Genomic DNA, 21,203 nt, shown 5'->3' with positions numbered 1-21,203 from the left:
TTGGCACAGGACAGAGCAGAGTTTAGGGCTGTTGTACATAGGGTCGCTATGAGTCACAAGCGACTCAACGGCACACAACAACAGCAACAACAGATAATGTTGTTATATGCCTTCAACCCAGATTGTTGTTTTTAGGAGCAATTGAATCTAGTATCACTTAATAGTGCGCCTATAAACAGTAGATCCGAACCCTGTGCTATCTTGTGCCATCTTCACACTTGCAGCAGTCACCATGTAAGTCCATCTGGTTGAGGGTCTTCCTGCCTTTTGCCAACCCTCCACCCTTCCCAACATCATCTCCTTCTCCGACGAATAGCCCCTTCTAGCAACATGCCCAAAGTAAGTGAGGCAAAGCCTCATTATCCTTGCCTCCAAATAGCCCTCTGGCTGTACTCTCTGCAGACATCTTTATTTGCTTTTTTGGTGGTCTGTGGATGTTCAGTGATCTTCCCCAACACCACAACTCAAACGCATCAATTCTTCTAGTATCTCTATTCATTGTCCAGCTCTCAGATGCATAGCAACGGATTGGAAAGACCATAGCATGAATCAGATGCCCCTTAGTCCTCAAACTGACTTCATTACTCCTCAGTAATTTGGAGAGATGTCTAACTGCATACTTTGCAAATGCATTACGTCTCCTGATTTCCTGCCTGCATAATAGGCACATTATTAATGTGAGTGAAAGGAAAGACAGTAACTGTGAAGGGAACATTCAGCATATTATCATGAAAGAGAAGACATAGGTATAGAATGATTAATGAAAGTCAGAAATACGGGGGGGGGGAGGGAAGTGGGAAAAGTGTGACTGTATTGTGGGTACAAAAGTGTATAAATTATTGACTGAAAAAATTAAATTACAACTTTAAAAAACTTACAATGAGTATTACAGATTTGAATACAGTTACATGGTTCTTTTGTTCTCACTTTATTGAAATAATGGTAATAATTATTTTTAAACATTAGTCATTTATAATAAATTTCACCTAAGTAAACTTCTTTCTCTCTAGTGTAACTTCAGTGATTATAAATACCATTATCATTATATGATGTATAAAGGATGCATACTCTAAAATTTAGAAAACAATTACAGTCTATATGTTCCCCTTTTGAAAATTCACAGTGTACTTTATGATAGCAAAGACAGTAAGAATTAATGTTTTCCTAGTTTTGGGTCACAATTTTTACACCTTACATATCAATAGTGCACCTTGGGAAATGTTTTGGTATTTATGGTATATATACAAATAATTATTTCTGTTTTAAAGCAGGACAAAAGGAGCAAGCTGTGGAATGGTATAAGAAAGGCATTGAAGAACTAGAAAAAGGCATAGCAGTCATAGTTACTGGACAAGGTAAAGTAAGATTTGTTTAGCCATCCAAAATTATATTCACATGTTGTCCTGAATTCAGATCCATTTTTCTTCTTTGTTTTTTAGGATATTTTTATTTTACTATAGATACTTAATAGAGGGTTTTTAAATGTTACTTCACTTATGGACTTAGAGTTAATGCTTTGTCACCTATTATAAAGATGAAGTTAAACTAGATATATGAACCTTCATTCCCTGTAGCAGTTAAACTGTACAGTACTTACCTGTACCTTCTTCAGATCAACTGTTGGTGATCACTCACGTCTTTGAAGTGTAGCCTTTTCTTCATTGTTGATACAGGAAAAGGAGGTGGATAATCTACAAACTCCCCTTTAAACTTGTGCACAGTGCTTAACTGTATGTTAGGATATGAGTTGTAAATTACTTTGATTTACACTTGGTTTTTTAAACCTAATACAGTTATTTCTCATCTTTATTTTTCAAACATCTCAAGGTAGAAATTATAGTCTAGTCTTACTTGAACTATATCACTGGTATTTATTGCCATTTGCCTAACTATCATCATGCTTCATATGTATTATCTTATTTCATTTTCACCACAACTTCATATTCTGAAGAGGCTGTTGTCCTTATTTTACATGAAGAACCTGATGTACAGAGAATTAACCTGCTTAGACCCATCCAGTACCGGATACTTGTTGGCTGCTAATTACCACTTAGTGCCAACTAATATCCCATAATTAAAATGTGTCTAGTATTTTTCTCTGTTGATTTCCTCTCCCCTTTTTATATAGACTATTTGTTAAATCTAGATAGAAGTAGTGTCAGTAGTAGCATCATTTGGACTTACCTAACATCAGGAGGAATAATAATGAGATCAGCCTAAAGTTGATTTCCATGAGTTGGATTCCCACTACACAGACTATGATTACAGCTGATTGGTTTATTAATAGAGTACACCTCAAGATCAAGATCAACAGACCACAACTCAGAAATCAGGATTAGGAATCATATAGGCTGTCTCTCTCAGCTTCTCTGGACTGTGCAAGCAAGTGGACTCGTGACTTTTAGTATTTGTCATGACCAGCAGTTGTAGGGCCCCTTCTCTGCCTCTCATTGTGTTCAGTGTTACAGCCCTTGACCACTGTGACAGCCTTTTTTGGGTTTCTTGCCACTTTTCTTCCTTCTGCTAATTCTTCTTAAGTGTTGTTTTTTCTTCTTTTACTTTGACAAAGGTAGGGTTTGGCTATGTGTATAGACATACTCCTCATGTATTTCAAGGTATGGTGATCTCTCTGATTAGAACTAACCAGTCCCCTTGGTAGGCCACAGACAATTCGTTTGTATAGTAAGTGCATCTAGGTTACAACTCACCTTATTTGCCTTTTCTTTTATCCATTCTCTGTAAAAAACAGTCACAGAGTACGCTGTCACCTAGGACTGACCCAAGGAAGGTCAGCCAACCCTGACCAAAGTAGCAAACTTTCTGTTATAGAAACGAGAGTAAAGGGAATTCCTCAGGCTTCTTGTTGTTAGGTGCCCTCAAGTCCACTATGATTCATAGTGACCCTTTGAACAAAGATTGGAACTTTGCCCTATCCTAGACCATCCTCATGATCTCTGACACGCTCAATCCACTTTGTTGAAGGTCATTCTTATTATGTGCCATTGATTTCCCTATGACTCATAACAACTCTATGACTGATGGCTCTGAACCCTGCGCTATCCTGAGTCAGTCTCACCGTCTCTGACACACCTGACCCCACTGCCATAGTCACTGTGTCAGTCCATCTCATCCAGGGCCTTCCTCTCTGTGCTGAACCTCAACCTTTCCTAGCATGATGTTCTTCTCCAAGGGTTGGTCTCTCCTGGCAATATGGCCAAAAGTATGTGAGACAGCTTCAAAATCCTTGCCACAAAGGAACAAACTAGTTTTGCCCTCTCCAGGACAGACCTATTGGTTCTCTTGGCAGTTCATGGTAGTATGTTCAGTACTCTTCTCCAGCACCACAACTCAAAGGCATTGATTCTTCTATCATCCATAGTCATTGTCCAGCTCTAAATGAGTAGAAGACGAAGGCATAAATCAGGTGCACCTTAGTCTCTAGCCTGACATAGTTGTTCTGTAGTGCCCTGGAGAGATCCTTGACAGCAGATTTTTCTAAAGCAACTCGTCTTTTGATTTCCTGACCACTGGTGCCAAGAGTGTTGGTTAAGCATTGGAGAGATTTTGAGGATAGAGTAAGATCAAGCAAAATTTTGATTTGTTGTCTGTAAAGACTCTACGAGTCAGAGTCTGTTCAACTATATCAACCACAATAAACCTAATGAGATATGTGTGTGTGGTGGTGGTGGTGGTGTTGTTGCTGTTAAGTGCCATCAAGTTGTAGATGACTCATAGCAACCCAAGAATGAAAGTCCTGAACACTTGTATAACTTTGGTCTTTTCTCCATATTCATAGAGTTTCTAGAAGCAAGCCATTTGGAAGTGGATGCCACTCCTGCTTCCAAGCTTGTTTTAATTGGGAAGCTCCACCAAACACTGTCCACCCTGGGTAACTGTTATCACATCTGGCACATCAGTGTCATAGTGTTTAGTATCAAGCAACCACGAGTTACCTCTCTACAGCAATGCACAGACCAGTGCTATACCACCTAGAAGAATGTTTGACGAAAAATAATTTAAACCAGACCCAAGGTCCGCAGGCCCGAGGGCCCTAATATGTTTTTAAATAGGAGGCCTTATCACATTGCCTCACTTCCCTTAGTGAATCAGCATTCCATCTTACTGCTCACCAGTCCCAGCCAACAGCTTTTGTAGAACCAGCTCCTGTAGATGACTTTCAAACTAGTTTTCAGCACCATATAGTCCCAGCCAACAGCCAAATCAATCAATCTATCATCTGTCTATCTATCTATCTATCTATCTATCTATCTATCTATCATTTTAAATAGGTCAATTGTTAAATTATTCTAACTAAAGTATAAAGTGATAGTAAAATTATAGTAGCTATGAAATCCCATTAAAGCAAATGCAAATACATACAGCCTTGGTAATAATATATAAAAACAATGAAAGCTGTATAGTGGAGTGGACTGGGGGAGACTGTATAATAATAAAAGTTTAATTATTTTAGAACCTTAAAAAAAGTGTTGATTGTGGGTCTGAGCAAGATGCAATCATTAACAGCCTCAATTCTTTTTCCATCTTCCATCCTTAGAGGGGGAAAATAATCTATCAAGTAGGTTTTACAAGAATTACTGCAAAATGCTACACATAAAGGAACTCATTCCACCACACTGCTTTTCTGGCTTTTGGCATCTTATGTAACAGCAGCATAGAATAATGTAGCAATTTGGCCATTTGAGATGGTCATGAGTTTATTTATGAGCTTGACTATGAATTCTATATATTTGTTGTTCTTACCAAGTGAATGAAAGAATAAGAAAAATATAAACTGGATTAAGAAAAAATGGTATTTTACTGAAATTTAAAAAAAAATCTCTTTGATTCAACCATTAAGCAAAAAATAAGATAAGACACACTCTTCTTAATTTACAGGTTTTAAATGTTATAGAATAATTTGTCTTAGCCTTATTTGAACATAAAAATACAATTATTAATTTTTGTAATAAAATTTGAGCATGTAGAAACAATGAATTCTCTTCTGACAACAGCCTGGCTTATAGCATTTATAAGTTGATGCTAATTGTATTACACAAGTGAGTTTTGGCACGACAGAAGAATTAATGAAAATGATAGTACATACTGAGAGGATGTAACAAGAGTGTGATTACATTATGGGCATTGTCATTAATGTTATAAAAGTATGAATAATTGAATGGAATACCAATTTGCTTTGTCACGCAAATCACCAATAAATAAGCAAAAAAACAGATGTTTAAAAGATTTTAAAATGTGAAAAATATCTTTTATCTAATCCTTAAATATATAAGCAATTCATGATCTAAAACCATGAAAATGAACGGCAATTGATTTTTTGGGAGTAGACATTATTTGAAAACATTTTCTTAATTTCTTTATAAAAGTCTGTTATTCCTCATAAGAGGAATTCGTGTGATATTTTATCTCAGTACAATGTTTGGCTTTTTAAAAACAGGTATATGCTTTTATTCCTTTTTGCTTGTTTCTTCCAGGCGAACAGTGTGAAAGAGCTAGACGACTTCAAGCTAAAATGATGACTAATTTGGTTATGGCCAAGGACCGTTTACAACTTCTAGGTATTATTTACTGAATTGTATAAGTGGAAATGAGCTATTTTTTGAAATGTGTTTTCAGAGATGCTTTATTTTTTTATTTTGTTCTGGTTTATTTACAAAGTTTGAATAGATTGTCTTTCACAAAAGATCTTTCCCTTTTCCTTCACTCCACCCGCCCATTGAATTATTCAGCCCTACGATTAATACCACACATCCCCTCTCATCCTTACCCCTCTTATTTCCACCCTCACCCCTGCCTTGGATCCTCATTCTCATTCTACAGTAACAGTTTTATACGAATCTTTAATTTTAAAAGAGAGCGAGTTGATCATACTCAGGTTTCACTCTGGAGCTTACTAGTTTTTGGTCTTTTACTAATGATTTCCCAGGGTTGGAGCCATTATGAGTTAAACGGCACAAAACCAACCAATTTTGGAGAGTCCTGCAGAGGCAGGGCTTATTTAAAAAAAAGAGAGAGAGAGGGAGTTAGTTGATCAAGGATCTTGAAAATGTGATATAGACTTGATTTTAAAACTTACTGTAGGAAAAAATAGACGGTTATAATGGACTCCTAAATATACCCACTCAGCTTTAATAATGATCAGTTCCTGATCATTCTTGTTTTATCTTTGTCAGGGATTGACAGTCTACAGTCTGTGACCAAATCATTTTCTCTGTTTTTTAAATAAATTTCTTTGGCACAGAGTCATAGCCATTCTTTTACTTGCTGTCAGTGGCTGCTTTTATACTACAGTAACAGAGTTAAAGAGTTATTCAAGAAACTATACATCACTTAAAAAAAATTTACTGTTCATTGCTTTACAGAGAAAGATTTTTTTATTATATAATACCTGACCTGCTCACATACTTACATCACATTTTGGATAGATTCCTTACTTTTTCCACTTCATTTATAAATATTTCATATTGTACTTCTAAATTATAAGGAATTTTTTTTTTTTCCTTCCTTTTTTCTGTGTGTACTGTCAAATCAAATCTGACTGGTACAGAAGGATATTTTCCTTCCTTACCCTGCAGAGCATCTGGTGGATTTGAACTGTGTGCCTCTGGGCTTGCAGTGCAGCTTCTTGCCACTAGGCCACCAGAACTCCCCTCTAAATTATAAGGAATCTTCAAAAATAAAATCACAAAAGTACTTTTACCACATTTTAAAAAGAACAAATAATTCTTTAAATGTTAAAAATTATTGCTGAATTAATTGATGATTGTGTAAATTTTCTCTTGTAATTTAATAACTTTTGCTGGTTTTTTAGAAATTGTTATAAGATGATGTATATATTGTGAATGGTTATTTTAAATTCACTTAATTTACAGGTCCATGCATTTTTTTTCTCTTTCAGTTTGTTATCACTGAAACTTGATAATTTGCCGCATAGTATTTCCTACAGTTTGATTTCTGCTGCACATAATTTGATGATAGCTTTTAATGTATTCTGTTCTCCCTGTTGATTGTTGGCTCTAGAGCTTTGATCAGATTCAAAGTCACATTATAAATTGTACCTGACAGGACTGCTTAGTAGTGGTTGTATGTTATCTTGTAAGTAATTCTTCCTTGTTCCTCTGATGTTTGCAATAGTTGATGACTAATACCTAATGACATTATGGTTTTGTCATTCTTCATTCATTTGCTGGAATACACCTGAAGAAGAGACTGCTCATCTTGTTTTCACATTCTTATGAATCTAAAGCAGAGTTAACAAAGTAGGACAACACTTGGCACAAGCAATACTTGAGTGGTTTTACTACAAAGCTTGGAGTGATGGGAAAAAAGTAGATATTTGGTAGCCACGCAGACCTAACTTATTTGTAGCTGTGATTTGGGATAGATTGTTTTGCATTGTTTATATCCTTTGCCCTGCAAGTCTTAATAGATACTTGTATGGTCCATTGAATTATTGAAAGACCCTAATTCATTGTAGACATTTAAATATTTCATTTTGTTTAACTGATAATCTCTTATATTTTATTTGTGGGGCACAATACATACAGACCTGCTTACATACGTGTGTGTGTGTGTATTTTTTTCTTTCATTCATTTACTCTTTTTTTAAGTACCCTTTTTTTTTCTTTTTTTATTTAAATAGCATTCAGTTTATTACAAATATTTAGTATTGGCTTCCCATATTTCCCCCTTTTGTTTTTATCATAGTTATGTTATCATCTAGATGAGCATCATTCGTTTACTCTTACATGATCTTTTTTTGCAGGGTTTTGCTTTGTGTTTTCCCCCCTCCATTTAGTTAATAGCTGCAGTTGCTTTCAGGGGGCTTATAAGTCAATGTTCCCTGGCTGTGTGGTTGCCAGGATTGTATTCTTGATTCCTAAGTGAAAATTACTGTTGTTTAAAACATAATGAAATATTACACAGAAGGCTGTTGTAGTGAAATAATTATTTGTTCTAATTAGTGCTTTTATGTTTTTGTGCTAAAATATCTTTTATAATGTATACATATTATCAAGTGGTGAGATTCATGATGACAAATAAGTTTGATTTTAGGGAGCTCTGGGCCTAGTGACAAGAAGTTGCACTACATGGTTCAAATCCACCAGGTACTCCGCTGGAGAAGGAGGGGCAATCTCCTTTGCCAGTTGGATCTGACTCGACAGTACACAACAAGAAAAAAAAAGTTTGATTTTTTTTGAAAAATATTTTGTTACATATTTAAAACTGACTAAGAGTAGTCTTTCTATCTTTTTGAAGTTTGATATGATAAAACATTGAAAGTATCTTGCCAATTATATACTTGTTTTTCAAATAAGACTAATTTCTTATTAGGGAGCTTTACTGGCCTAGTTGTGCTGCCAGAATGCCTTACTAGTATGCCAACAGAGCTTATACAACTTATTACTGTTATTGTCATATATGGCTCTTAGGGGCCCTGAGAACAACAGATCTGAACTGAGTCCTATCTTACGCCAGCTTTATCATCCTCGACACACTTGACTCCATTTCTATGGACACTGTCATTCCATCTCATTGAAGGTCTTCCTCTCCTTTGCTGATGCTCCACATTTTTAAGTATCATGTCCCTTTCCAAGGAATAGCTTCTCATAACAACATGTCCAAGATATGTGAGGTGACATGTCACTACCTTTGTGTCCAGAGAACACTCTCTTTGCACTTTCTCTAAAATCTATCTGTTTATTCTTTGACAGTCCATGAATGGGCAACATTCTTCTCTAGCACAACAGCTCAAATGTATTAGAAGATGGTAAATAGGTATGAAATAGTCAAATAGTAAGACAAATTGTAAATAGTAAAGATTTTACTTTTAAGTAGATTGATCAGATATGCCTCTTTGATAACTTGACATGTGTTAGCCTTACAGATAACTGGGAGAAGAATGAATAGAGAGAAAGAATAGTCAATGCATAACTATAAGAAAATGTGTATAGTATGATTGAGAAGCAGCCAAGAGGCCAGTATCTCCTTGTAGTCTGAGCAAGGAAAGGGATTACAGGTGAGGTCAGAGAAGTATTTGAAGTTAGGAAGACAAGGATTTAGAGGCCCTGGAGAGTATTTGAGTTTTTACAGCTTATGAAATGAAAATTATGAGTAAAAGAATGACATAATCTGAGTTAAATTTTACAAGAATCTCTCTACATATCTGTAAGATGGAATCAGGCCAGTCAGGACTTTTTCTAAACTTAGAATGAGCTGTGGTGCTAGAAAAGAGTATTAACTATATCATAGACTGCTAGGAGAAGAAACAAATCTGTCATAAAGAGGGTGAGACCAGGCTGCTCCTTGGAGTCAAGGATTCGAAGCATTGTCTGACATACTTTGGGCTCTTGTACATAGGGTTGCTATGAGTTGCAAGTGATTCAACGGCACATAAGAACAACAACATGTGTATATATATGTCAGCATATATAAATTTAAGTTCTATGTGGTTAAAAGCAACTTAGTTTTTTATACCCAAGTACTGGTTGTTAAACCTAGGCTTTTAATTTCTAACTATTTATACTATGTAATGAACACGTTTGTGAATTTTTGTTTAATTCCACTGAAACAAGTGTTAATTGATGAAGAGAATATATACAAATCAGTGTTTGTTCCAATTAATGTCTTTTACCAACACAAATTGTTTCTGTCTCAGTATGGTGAACAGCATTATCATTGAGAAAAATCAGATGACCTACCTGTTAGGTAACAAAAAAATTAGTCAGCTCCAAGGTATATTGTATCAGCCAATTCTTGGATACAAAAGCTCTGCAGTACTCTGTGCTTTGTGCAGAGAGGATAGCTGCTATTTAACCTGTCCCAAAGGTGTGTGTGGTTGTACCATAAACCCAGCATGGCGCCTGCTTGTCTCACCTCAGAAATTGAAGTGTAGGAGAGTGAGTATATATACGCAGTGGGTTTGCACATACTTGTTGTTTTGCTAGTATAAGAGAAAAGAATGACTTTGAGGACTTGGAGTAGGTCAGCAAAATAAATACGGTAAAAATTGATTTCGTATTATGGGTAAGGCATAAAATAGATACTTGATGTTATTTTTTTTTTTTTTAAACTTTGGGAACTTTAGAATACTGAGACTGAAGCAGGGTAGTACCACTAAGAAGTGAGTGGCAGAGTATGGTTTTTATGTCAACCACCATACAGATTTACTTGAGTGAAAGTTGAGAGAAGTTAGTGATACAGAGTGACATGGAAGTACTGTTACTTGCATAAGTTTTAGGTGTTAGGCCTATATCTTGAGAGGTTTTTTGGAGTAGGGATTGAATAAGTCTTTGCAAAGTTTTAATTGCTGAATGTCTTAAATAGGTAATATAGGCACATACCATTCAGTTTAGAAAGTTTATATATAAACAGCATCCTTCTCATTCTACACATTATTCATTTTTCTTGCCCACAGACAGCCACTATTGCAAGTTTCTCTGGTTCCTTTTCAGAGATAAGTTTTTTTTAATTCATTGTCTTACACATTTTTACCCCCGTTCCCACCCCCAGCTCTCACTGCAATGTATCTCTAGTTCCAGATTGTTGTCATATATTCCTTTCAGACAGTTCTTCCCTTCATCTGTTCTATTAGAGTGTTTGTTATCTATCCACTCTTTCCCCATTCTCTCCCTAACCTCCCCATGTCTATCCTATTTTATAATAGCATTGTTAAGCAGTATTTGTCCTTTTGTGACTGAGATATTTCACTCAGCATAATATCCAGGCTCAGCCATGTTGTGTAATGTCTTATGAGTTCATGGTCTTTCAGGGCTGCATAATATACCATTGTGTGAATGAGCTATAGTATTCCTATCCTTTTCATTTGTTAAGGGACACTTAGGTTACTTCCATTTCTTTGCTATAGTGAATACTACAGTAAACATGGGTGTGCATACATCTCTGACTCATGGCTCTGATTTCTTTAAGGTATATCCTCAGTAGTGGAATTGTTGGATCAAATGGTATTTCTGTTTGTCGTTTTGAGAAAGCACCAGACTGCCTTCCATAGTGACTGTACCATTTTACTTTCCCACTAGCAGTGAAAAAGAGTTCCAGTTTATCCACAACCGTGCCAGCATTTGTTGTTTGTTGCCCTGTTCAACTTTGCTGTTGTTCCTGAAGAAGAGATGATCCCTGTCTGTCCATGTTTACATGTTTTAAGTCTTTTATATCCATATTTATATATTTAAATGGTTGGTACTTTATAGACACTTCTACAGTATGTTTCTTCTGCTTTATTGTCTCTATTTTCCGGAAACATTTTTGGTAGTATAGGTGAACAAAGCATTTTCTAGATATTCTTTAGAATTTCCTCCTGTGCTATTTTAAGTCCTGTTCTTTTTAAAATGTCCTTTAAAAAAATTCTTTTCAGTCATAGCCAGCTTGTAGTGTTACTTCCTTTTCAAGTCTTGCAGTGGTTGTATTTATGTTGTGCTTGGTCTTTGTTCTCCTTTTTATTGTTGTTGTTACTGTATTTGAATTTTAAGTTCTTAACCATATTTAATAAGAATCTAGAAGATAGAGAATATATTTATATGCCTAGGATATAGAATATATTTGTATAAAAGACTTTATTACCTTGAATTACAATGAATTTGGACATATCAGGGATTTAATAAATAATAGGTATTTGCTTACAACAAAAATGATTTAACAACAAACATAAAAAGATATCTTTTTAATCTAACAGCCATTTATTTATTAATTTTTGTTGCTATTTTAATGTCTGAGTTTTTACTAATGATATAGTTTTGAAAATAATTTCCTATAAGTGCAGAATCCTTCTTGTAAAAAAATTAACCTTCAAATAATTTTTTATTTTTACATACACTTTTTTCTGTTCATTATGTATTTTTTCTTTTTTGTTTATTTTTCCCTTCTTATCCCCCTTTGTTGCATAGAGAAGCTGCAACCAGTTTTGCAATTTTCCAAGTCACAAACGGATGTATATAATGACAGTACTAATTTGACATGTCGCAATGGACACCTCCAGTCAGGTAGGTATAAGCTAACTAACATGTATTGTAATAAAGGTGGCACACAGGGCAGATACAATTAATTGTAACTTACTAATGTTGATTTGGTTTTATACTAACAGACTTAATAGGGGTTTGGTGTTTTTTTTTTTGGTTTTCTAAGGCTGTGTTGAAAATGCAGTGTTCTTGCACTCTGATAAATTGGTGCTACATTTGGTGCTAATTGAGAAGTCACCAGTTCAAATCCACCAACTACTCTGTGAGAAAAAGGTGCACAGTTATCTCTTATAAAGATAGTCTTAGAAACATGATGGAGGCTTGCTGTGAGATAGAATTGACTCATTGGCAGTGCATTTGGGTTTAGTTTGGATTTGATTGATGTTTTGGTATAAGAGGTCCTTTAACTTCAGAGAAAGAGAAGAGAATGAAGAACAATACCAACAGTTCTAAGCTGATCCCTCTGAAGTAGAGATAAGACATACTACCTCTTTGTAATCTTTTAACTAATTCCTATACCAGCCATCCCTCCCACAGCATTCTTAACTCCTTTATTGTTAGGTGCCATTGCAACCCTGTGAACAACAGATCAAAACTTTGCTCCAGTCTGCACCATGATCACAATTTCCACCACACTCGTCTCATTGTAGTAGTCACTGTGTCAGCCTGTCTCCTTAAAGGTCTTCTTTTTCAGTCACTCTGTCTTTCCCAGCATGATATCCTTTTCCAAGGACTAGCCCCATTTGAAAGGATGCCCAAAGTGTGTGAGATGAAGTTTCACCATCTTTGCTTCTAAGGAATACACTGTTTACCTTTACTCCAAAACAGATTTGTTTGTTTTTTTTTTTTTTTTTTGGGCAGTCTATACAATATTCAGTATTCTTGCCTATCATTATAATTTAAACTCTACCTAGTGCCCAGAAGTACCCAACTCTGTCGCCAAACCTACTGCCCATAGACGCGCTCTCTTACTTCATAGGCCAGGAAGCGCACATCAGTGTTTGTCACCTGTCTCTTTGTTCTGTTACTACCAGAGCTCTGCCATGCTTGTTACCATTGTTCACCATCTCTGGTGTTATATTCTCTGGCTCCCAAGTTTAGGAGATACTCAGCACAAAGACCCTGGAGATCCAAAGGATGTGTCCTATTCCCAGCTCTTTTATCTTGATTTTAGTGAGGTTCCCCTCTTCCTGACTCTAGACTAGCTCATTATAAGACATTATAGTATAGCAAAACTTAACAATTCACTCAGTAGGGTTCCATATACTTTATTGCATGGCCCATCCTGCTGTGTGATGGATTACTTTTATATAACCTTTCTTGCTTTGAACTTTTAACTCTCATCAAAAGCCTAGTAGAGACTATGAGATGAGATACGTGTGGCCCACCAAGGGGGTTAAATGGCTTGATAATGCAAATAAGGTTCATGACACCATTGTGGGAGTAGAACCATATAAGTCAATTGTATGAAACTCTGAGGGGATTGATCAGTTTTGCCATCTGATAATGAACCATACCTGAGGTGGATGGAGGGATCTCACTACTACCAAGAGAAGAGTTGGGAGTGGAGGATATCCTTTGGATTTGATGTCCTTGTACCTCCTAGACCTAGGAGATGTAGCTGTACCTGTAAACATGGCATGAGATATTGAAAACTACTTTTGTTGTATATCAGTGAGTCAGAACCAACACATAACTGACCCTCCAGTGAGTGGGTTTTCAGAGGCAATAAGTCACACAAGAAGAGATTCCCCCTCTGTCTCTCATGGAGCAGTTGGTGGACTCAAACTACATGCCTTTGCGTTGACAGCACAGCTCCTTAACACTAGACCACCAGAACTCCCTATTCAAAATAGTGACAGAAATGGTGGCAGAAGACCAGCATTGAGGGCTTCTTCATTTGTGGAGCAAGACAGAATAGACTTGCTATAACCCACTGAACAAGACAAGCTAAATGCCTTGTAAAGGAGGCTTTCTATTAAAGTAGGGTGCTATTAGGAATCAATGCAGCTGAACAGTTTGTAACTCTTACTTTAATAGAAGAGAGGCCAGCCCAGTCGAAACCAGGGGACAAAAGAGAGGACTGCCTACTGGTGTGGTTTCCTGACAGTAAAACTGTGTTCCGAGTTATTCCTGATCCTGAATTATAGCTCCGTATTAGAGAGCTCTGGTCACTTAGTGGTGAGGAATTGCATTGCCGATCAAAAGGTATGCAATTTGTACCCACTAGCAACTTCATGAGAAAAAGATTGGCAGTCTCTTCCTGTATGATGCACTGCATCTAAAAACCCACTGGATCAGAACAACTATGAGATATCATTTCACCCCCGTAAGATTAGCAAAATTTGACAGAACAGTGAGCAACAAATGCTGCAGAGATTGTGGAGAAATTGGAACCCTTATTCACTGTTGGTGGGAGTGTAAAATGGTGCAAGCACTATGGAAAGCGGTGTGGCACTTTCTCAAAAAGTTGTAAGTAGAAATACCATTTGACCCAGCAATTCCACTACTGGGAATATACCCTTAAGAGACCATCACCGCTACCCAAGCAGATATATGCACACCCATGTTTATTGCAGCTTTGTTCACAATAGCACAGAGCTAGAAACAACCCAAGTGCCTGTCAATAAATGAATGGATAGAGAAGCTGTGGTATATTCACACAATAGAATACTATGCTGCATTGAAATACAAAGAACTCATGAAATACACAAAATAGGCGACCTTGGAGGACGTTATGCTGAGTGTAATATCTCGGTTACAAAAGGACAAATTCTGCCTACTGCCACTGTTGTAAAACAGGACTGACATTGGGTTTGGGGGGAATCTAAGAAAAGAGGGGATAAATAATGTATACTGCATGGAAACAGATGAGGGAGAGAACTGTTTGAAAGGAATATATTATTATTTTCATTTACAAAAACTGCAAAAAAAAAAGAAAACCTACTGGAGAGTCAGCTATGGGTTGGTCTGATTCGGTACCAAACAACCACACTTCCCTAATGACTTCATAATCATGAATAGTATCTGCAAATTTTGTGGCCACTGCACCAGATATTGAAAGCAAGAGAGAAATAAAGTGCTGTGTGAGGAGTAGCTAGTATCAGAATTGATGAAAAGGTCAGTACGAGAAGGCATATCTGGACTCTTATAAAAATCAGACTTGGAATGATGTTGATGATGATTCTGTCCTGTGTGTGAATTTAGAGAATGTCACATAACCCTGATCCCATTTCACACTTTCCAAGGATGCCATGTACCTTCTTAAATTATTAACAAGCTGTCCAATCCTCTTGATGTGCTACAAGCTCATAATTTGCATAGTAGTGTTCAGTCATGGGGTGGAGTTGCAAGACCAAGAGGAAAAAGGCCACATAAGCCTGATCCATCACTGTGTGTAGAAAGTTGAACCAGGATCCATGTTCTACACCACATTAAAAAAAAAAAAACTAACTTAAAGATTTAGGGGTGGAACCAAAACTATAAAGATTGTCACAGAAAATATAGGAGCACTAATATTCCCATTCCAAAGAAAGGTGACTCGACAGAGTGCGGAAATTATCGAACAGTATCATTCATATCACATGCAAGCAAGATTCTGCTGAAGATTATCCAAAAATTACTGGAACAGCACATCAACAGAGAACTGCCAGAAGTGCAGACTGGGTTTAGGAGAGGCTGTAGTATGAGGGATATTATTGATAATGTTAGATGATTTTAGCTGAAAATGGAGTACCAGAATAATGTCTTATCTGTGTTTCATTGACTATGCAAAGGCATTTGACTGTGTGGATCACAACAGACTATGGCTAACTCTGAGAAGAATGGGAATCCGAGAACATTTGAGCATGCTTATGCTAAACCTATACTTGTAGCCAGAGGTAGTCATCAGAACAGAGCAAGGAAACACTAATGATTCAAATTTGGGAAGGGTGTATGCCAGGGATATTCTATCTCCATACCTTTTCAATCTATATGCAGAACAGATCATCTGGAAGGCTGGACTCTGTGAGGCTAAATTTAGTCTACATTATGCAGATGACACAACTCTGCTGAAACTGAGGAGGATCTAAAGCACTTGCTGCAGAAGGTCAAGGACTGCAGCTTTCAATATGAATTGAGGCTCAATATCAAAAAAAGATTCTCCACTGGGCTATTAGGCAGCATTATGATAGATGGTGAAAGAATTGAGATTGTTAGCAGGTTTAGTTTGCTTGGCTCCAGAGTCACACTCTTGGTACCAGCAGCCAGGAAATAAAAAGATTAATTGTATTGGGAAAGTCTGCTGTCAGAGACCTCTCCAAAGTACTGAAGAGCAAATTATGTCAGTCTGGAGACTGAGGTGTGCCTGATCCAGGCCATGGTCTTTGCAATTACTTGCTATGCATCAGAAATCTGGGCAGTGAGTGGGGATAATAGAAGGAGAGTTGATACCTTTGAGCTGTGGTGCTGGAGAAGAGTATTGAATATACCATGGACTACTAAGAGAACAAACAGGTTCATCCTAGAGAGGATGAGACCAGGCTGCTCCTTGGAGGCAAGGATTCTGAAGCTTTGGATGTCGTGCTTGGGAGGGTGGAAGAATAGTGAATAGAGGAAGACCCTCAGTGAGATGGATTGATTTAGTGACTGGGGTAATGAGGGTAGGTGTGTCAGAGACAATAAGATTGGCACAGGATAGAGCAGGGTGTAGGGCTGATGTCCATAGGGTCGTTTTGAGTTGCAGTGACTCGACAGCACATAACAATAATATATGCTAGTCTAGCTCTGTTAGCATAATCCATAGTGAGTTGCACTGCTGACTCAAAAGTGGTACCTCTCTGACAGTTTGAATGTGCCAGCACCTCTGAGGGAGAAATCTACCTTTTCTCCGTCTATCAAGATGTTGTTTATTGATCCATTGGTGAAAAATTTTGTTTCTTGATGCTGAAGTGTAAGCGATACTGAAGGTTATAGTCTTTGGTCTTCTGTAGTAAGAAAACCCACTGGAGGGTCAGCTCTTAGTTCATTCTGACTTGGCAACAATGAATAAGTGAGGAACAATCTACGCCAGACTTACTAAAACTAATAAAAAAGGTATAACCAGGATAACATAGGCGAATGAGACCTTCTAAAAGTAAACTTTGTAACGTACATTAAAAAAGTCTCCGAAAGCATGAAAAGAGTACCTGTGGTGGAGGAAAAAGTTTAGCAATGACGTGATACATAAAAGGCCTGTATTGAAAATGTATAGAACACTCCAGCATCTCACCAAGAAAAAAGAAAACAATTCACTTAACAAAATGAAGATAGGAAAGACTTCACCAAAGAAGATATTCGGATGATCAACATCAAACACATGAAAAATTGCTCAAGGTCATACTAGCTGTTGTTGCTGCTCTTCGGAGGGGCCACCAAGTCGACTGTGACTCTCAACATATCTGAACCCTGTCTTATCCTGCACCATCCTCACCATTTCAGCCATGCTCATGCCCATTGTGGTAGTCACCGAGTCAACCCATCTAACTGAGAATCTTCCTCTCTCATCAACCATTTATCTTTCCCAGCATGTTATTTTTTCTCGAAGGATTGGTTCCTCCTAAAAATGTCCTCATAGTGAGTGAGACAAAGTTTCATCATCTTTCATAAGGAGTACTCTGATTCAACTTCCTTCAAGACAGATTGGCTTGTACTTTTTGTTGTCCATGGCATGTTTTATATTCTTCTCCAGTACAACAATTTAAAAGCATCAGTTCTGCTTTGTTCTTATTTATTCATTATCTAGCTTTTAGATGCATGGGAAGTAATTGAAATACCGTGAGTTGGATCTAGCACACCTTAGTCTTTAAATGGACATTTTTGCTCTTTAGTACTTTGGAAAAGTCTTGACACATATTTCCCCAATGTAGCAGATTTCCGCAATGCAAAAAATGGTTTGAATTCTTGACTACTACTACCAACAGTGTTGATTGTGGATCCAAGTAAATTGAAATATTGACAACTTTTGTCTGTTCTCCATTTATCACAGTGTTGCCTGTTTATCTATTAGTAAGGATTTTGTTTTGTTGATGTTGAGATGTAACCTATGTTGAAGGTCTTTGATCTTTTACAGTAAGTGCTTCAGGGTTTTGTCATTTGCATAATGCAGCTTGTTGATGAGTCTTCCTCCAATCCTGAAGCTGGATTCTTCTTCCTGTAGTGCACCCTTTTGAATAATTTGGTCAGCATACAGATTGATTAGATATTGATAAAGGATACAACTTTGATGCACATCTTTCCTGATTTTAAGGGTTTTTTTTTTGTTTCTTTTTTATTTCATTTTGTGATTTTTAAAAAAGTTTACAGAGAAGTTGAATTTTCATTCATTCATTGTTGCATATTTTCCTTCTTCCTTGGTCTTTCCTGATTTTAAACCCCGCAGTGTTCCCTTGTTCTGTTTGGGTAACTGCTTCTTGATTTTTGATGTTGTTGTAAGGTGCCATCAACTTGAGTATGACCCTATAAACAACAGATTTGAACTCTATTCTATCCTGTGCCGTCCTCACACTTTCTGACACACTAGACCTCATTGAGGCAGTTGCTGTGTCACAACGACCTGGTAGAGGATCTTATCTTTTTTCTACTCTTTACCTTTGAAAGCATGATGTCCCTCTCCAAGGAATAGCCCTTCTTAGCAATATGCCTGAAGTGTGTGAGATTAGGCTTCAACATCCTTGCCTCTATGAAGCACTCTTGCTGCACTTTCTCCAAGGCATATTTATCTGTTCTTTTGCTAGTTCATGGGATATTCCACATGCTTCTCCAGCAGAACAGCTCAAGGGCATCAATTCTTCTATCATCCTTAGTCATAATGCATAGCAAGTGATTGGAAAGACCATGGCCTGAATCAGATGCACCTTAGTCTTCAAACTGAAATTATTACTTTTCAGTAATTTGGATAGGTCTCTGACTTCAGACTTTTCCTAGTGCAGTAGAGCTCCTTATTTCCTGACTGCTGGTACCAAGGATGTTAATTGTGGAACCAAGCAAGATGAAATTGTTGACAATTTCAATCTTTTCTTCATCTATCATGATGCTCCCTATTGTTTCAGTGGTACGAATTTTTGTTTTCTATAACAGTGGCTATAGATAATATAGTGAATGATCTAGGATGCATCAAGAGAAGGTAGAGTGAATATACAGAGTCACTGTACCAAAAAGAATGGACTGACACTGGAAAATTTTACGAAGTACCATTTGAGTAGGAGCCAATTGTAATGAAGCTGCACTGAAGGCATTAGCAAAAAGTAAGGTCTCAAGAATTGATGGGAATCAATTGACATGTTTCACTTAACAGATACAGCCCTGAATGCACTCACGAGGAAGTTTGGAGAACAGCTGTCTGGCCAGTGGATTGAAAGAGATCCATGTTTGTTCCCATTCCCAAGAAAGTGATCCAATAGAATATGGAAATCATGGAACAATGTCATTAATGTCACATGTAAGCAAAATACTGCTGAAAATCATTCAGAAACAGCTAGAATAGATATGGAACTGCCAGAAGTTCAACCAGGATTTAGAAAAGGCCATTGCACGAGGTATTGCTTGTGTCATATGGATCCTGGCTGAAAGTAAGGAATACCAGAAGAATGTATTTTTATGCTTTATAGACTAGGCAAAGGAATTTGCAAGTTATTGCTAACACTAGAAGAATGAGAATCGCAGAACATTTAATTGTTCTCATGCAAAACCTATACCCACACCAAGAGGCTGTTGTGTGAATAGACCAAAAACCACTATGGTTTAAAATTAAGAATGGGATGTGTCATGGTTATATCCTCTTTCCAGCCTATTCAGTCTGTGTGCTAAGTAACTTATTCAAGAGGCTCGAATCTGTGAAGAATAATGTGCCATCAAGATCAGAGGAAGACTCATCAATAGATTGTGTTACGCAAATAACACAATCTTGCTTGCAGAAAATGAGGAAGACTTGAAGCACTTGCTGGCAGAAAACGAAAGAATGAATGCATCCTTCAATATGAATTGCATGTCAATGTTGTTGTTGGTAGGTTCTGTCAAGTTAAGTATGACTCATAGCAACCCTATGAACAAAAGATCTGAACCCTATTCTATTCTGTGCTGCTGTCCTTATACAAGAAACTACTGAAGCATTCATTGTGTAATCCACCTGGTTGAGGGTCTCCACTCCTTCCTCAAGAAAACCAAAATTCTTTCCACTAGACCTTATAGATCTAGTATAGTTTACTCATTAGCACAATTAAGTGGTCTGGGTTTCCCATTCTTTTCAGTGATAGCCATCATTTGTTATGATTCACACAGTCAGATGCCTTTACATAATAAGTAAAGCACAACATCCTTCTGGTTATTCTCTGCTCAGCCAGGATACATCAGATGTCAGCAGTGATATTTCTTGTGCCGAGGCCTCTTCTGAATTCAGCTTGAATTTCTGACAAGTCTCCTGTTGGTGCACTGTTGTAGCCACTTTTTAATCATCTTCAGGAAGATTTTATTTGCATATGTTTTTTGATGATATTGTTTGACAATTTCTACATTCTTTTGCATCATCTTTCATGTGAATGGCAACAGATAATGGATCTTTTCCATTCATTTGGCTGAATTGTTGTCTTACATACTTGTTGAAAGAAACTGCACTGCAATCCCAGAGGCATGAGGTTCAAATCCACCAGATACTCTAAAGTGAAAAAAAAAAAAAGAAAAAGAAAAGAGAACGAGAGACTGGTGAACATATCCAAGGTTTTGTTTGTTTCCTGAAAACACCTCAATTGGTATTCCCTCAGTTCCTGGGGCCTTATTTTTTGCAAGTGCCTTCTTCAGTGTAGCTTGTATTTCTTGCTTCACTTCTCTTGGTTTTGATTATGTGTTGTTGCTTCCTGAAATGATTCAGCATTGACTAATTCTTTTTGATAAAATAACTGTCTTCCTTCCATTTATTTTGATGCTTCCTGCATCACTTGAGATTTTGCCCATAGAATCTTTCCGTGTTGCTACTCAATGCTTGAATTTGTTCTTTCAGCATGAGAATTGCCCTTCTGATTGTCTAACCCCAGTCCTGTGCACACTTCATTATAATACTTTGTTGTCTTGCTCTACCCTTTGAAATCTTGTGTTTAGCTCTCTTACTTCAGTATTCTTTTCCTCTTGTTTGGCTTCTTTTCATTCGTGTCAGTGCAAAGTTCAGAGTCTTCCATTTTGACACTTGCTTTTTTTTTT

General features: G+C 37.0%; 1 protein-coding gene across 2 annotated transcripts in view; it reads left to right on the top strand.

Moving 5' to 3' along the window:
* Positions 1-21,203, top strand: part of SPAST (spastin) — an 84,530-nt gene that overhangs the window by 27,074 nt on the left and 36,253 nt on the right. The window contains exons 2-4 of one of the 2 annotated variants that reach the window (XM_006882366.1): positions 1,269-1,355; positions 5,493-5,576; positions 11,922-12,017. In XM_006882366.1, coding sequence (XP_006882428.1) covers positions 1,269-1,355; positions 5,493-5,576; positions 11,922-12,017 — 267 coding nt within the window. The remainder of the gene's footprint in view (positions 1-1,268; positions 1,356-5,492; positions 5,577-11,921; positions 12,018-21,203) is intronic. The other variant, XM_006882367.1, reaches the window with a different exon arrangement.

Source organism: Elephantulus edwardii, unplaced genomic scaffold (genome assembly GCF_000299155.1).
Source record: "Elephantulus edwardii isolate Elephantulus edwardi_28Jun2011 unplaced genomic scaffold, EleEdw1.0 scaffold00019, whole genome shotgun sequence".
Taxonomy (NCBI): domain Eukaryota; kingdom Metazoa; phylum Chordata; class Mammalia; order Macroscelidea; family Macroscelididae; genus Elephantulus; species Elephantulus edwardii.
The sequence above is the reverse complement of the archived record's forward strand: the minus strand, read 5'-3'. Positions and strand labels throughout refer to the sequence as shown.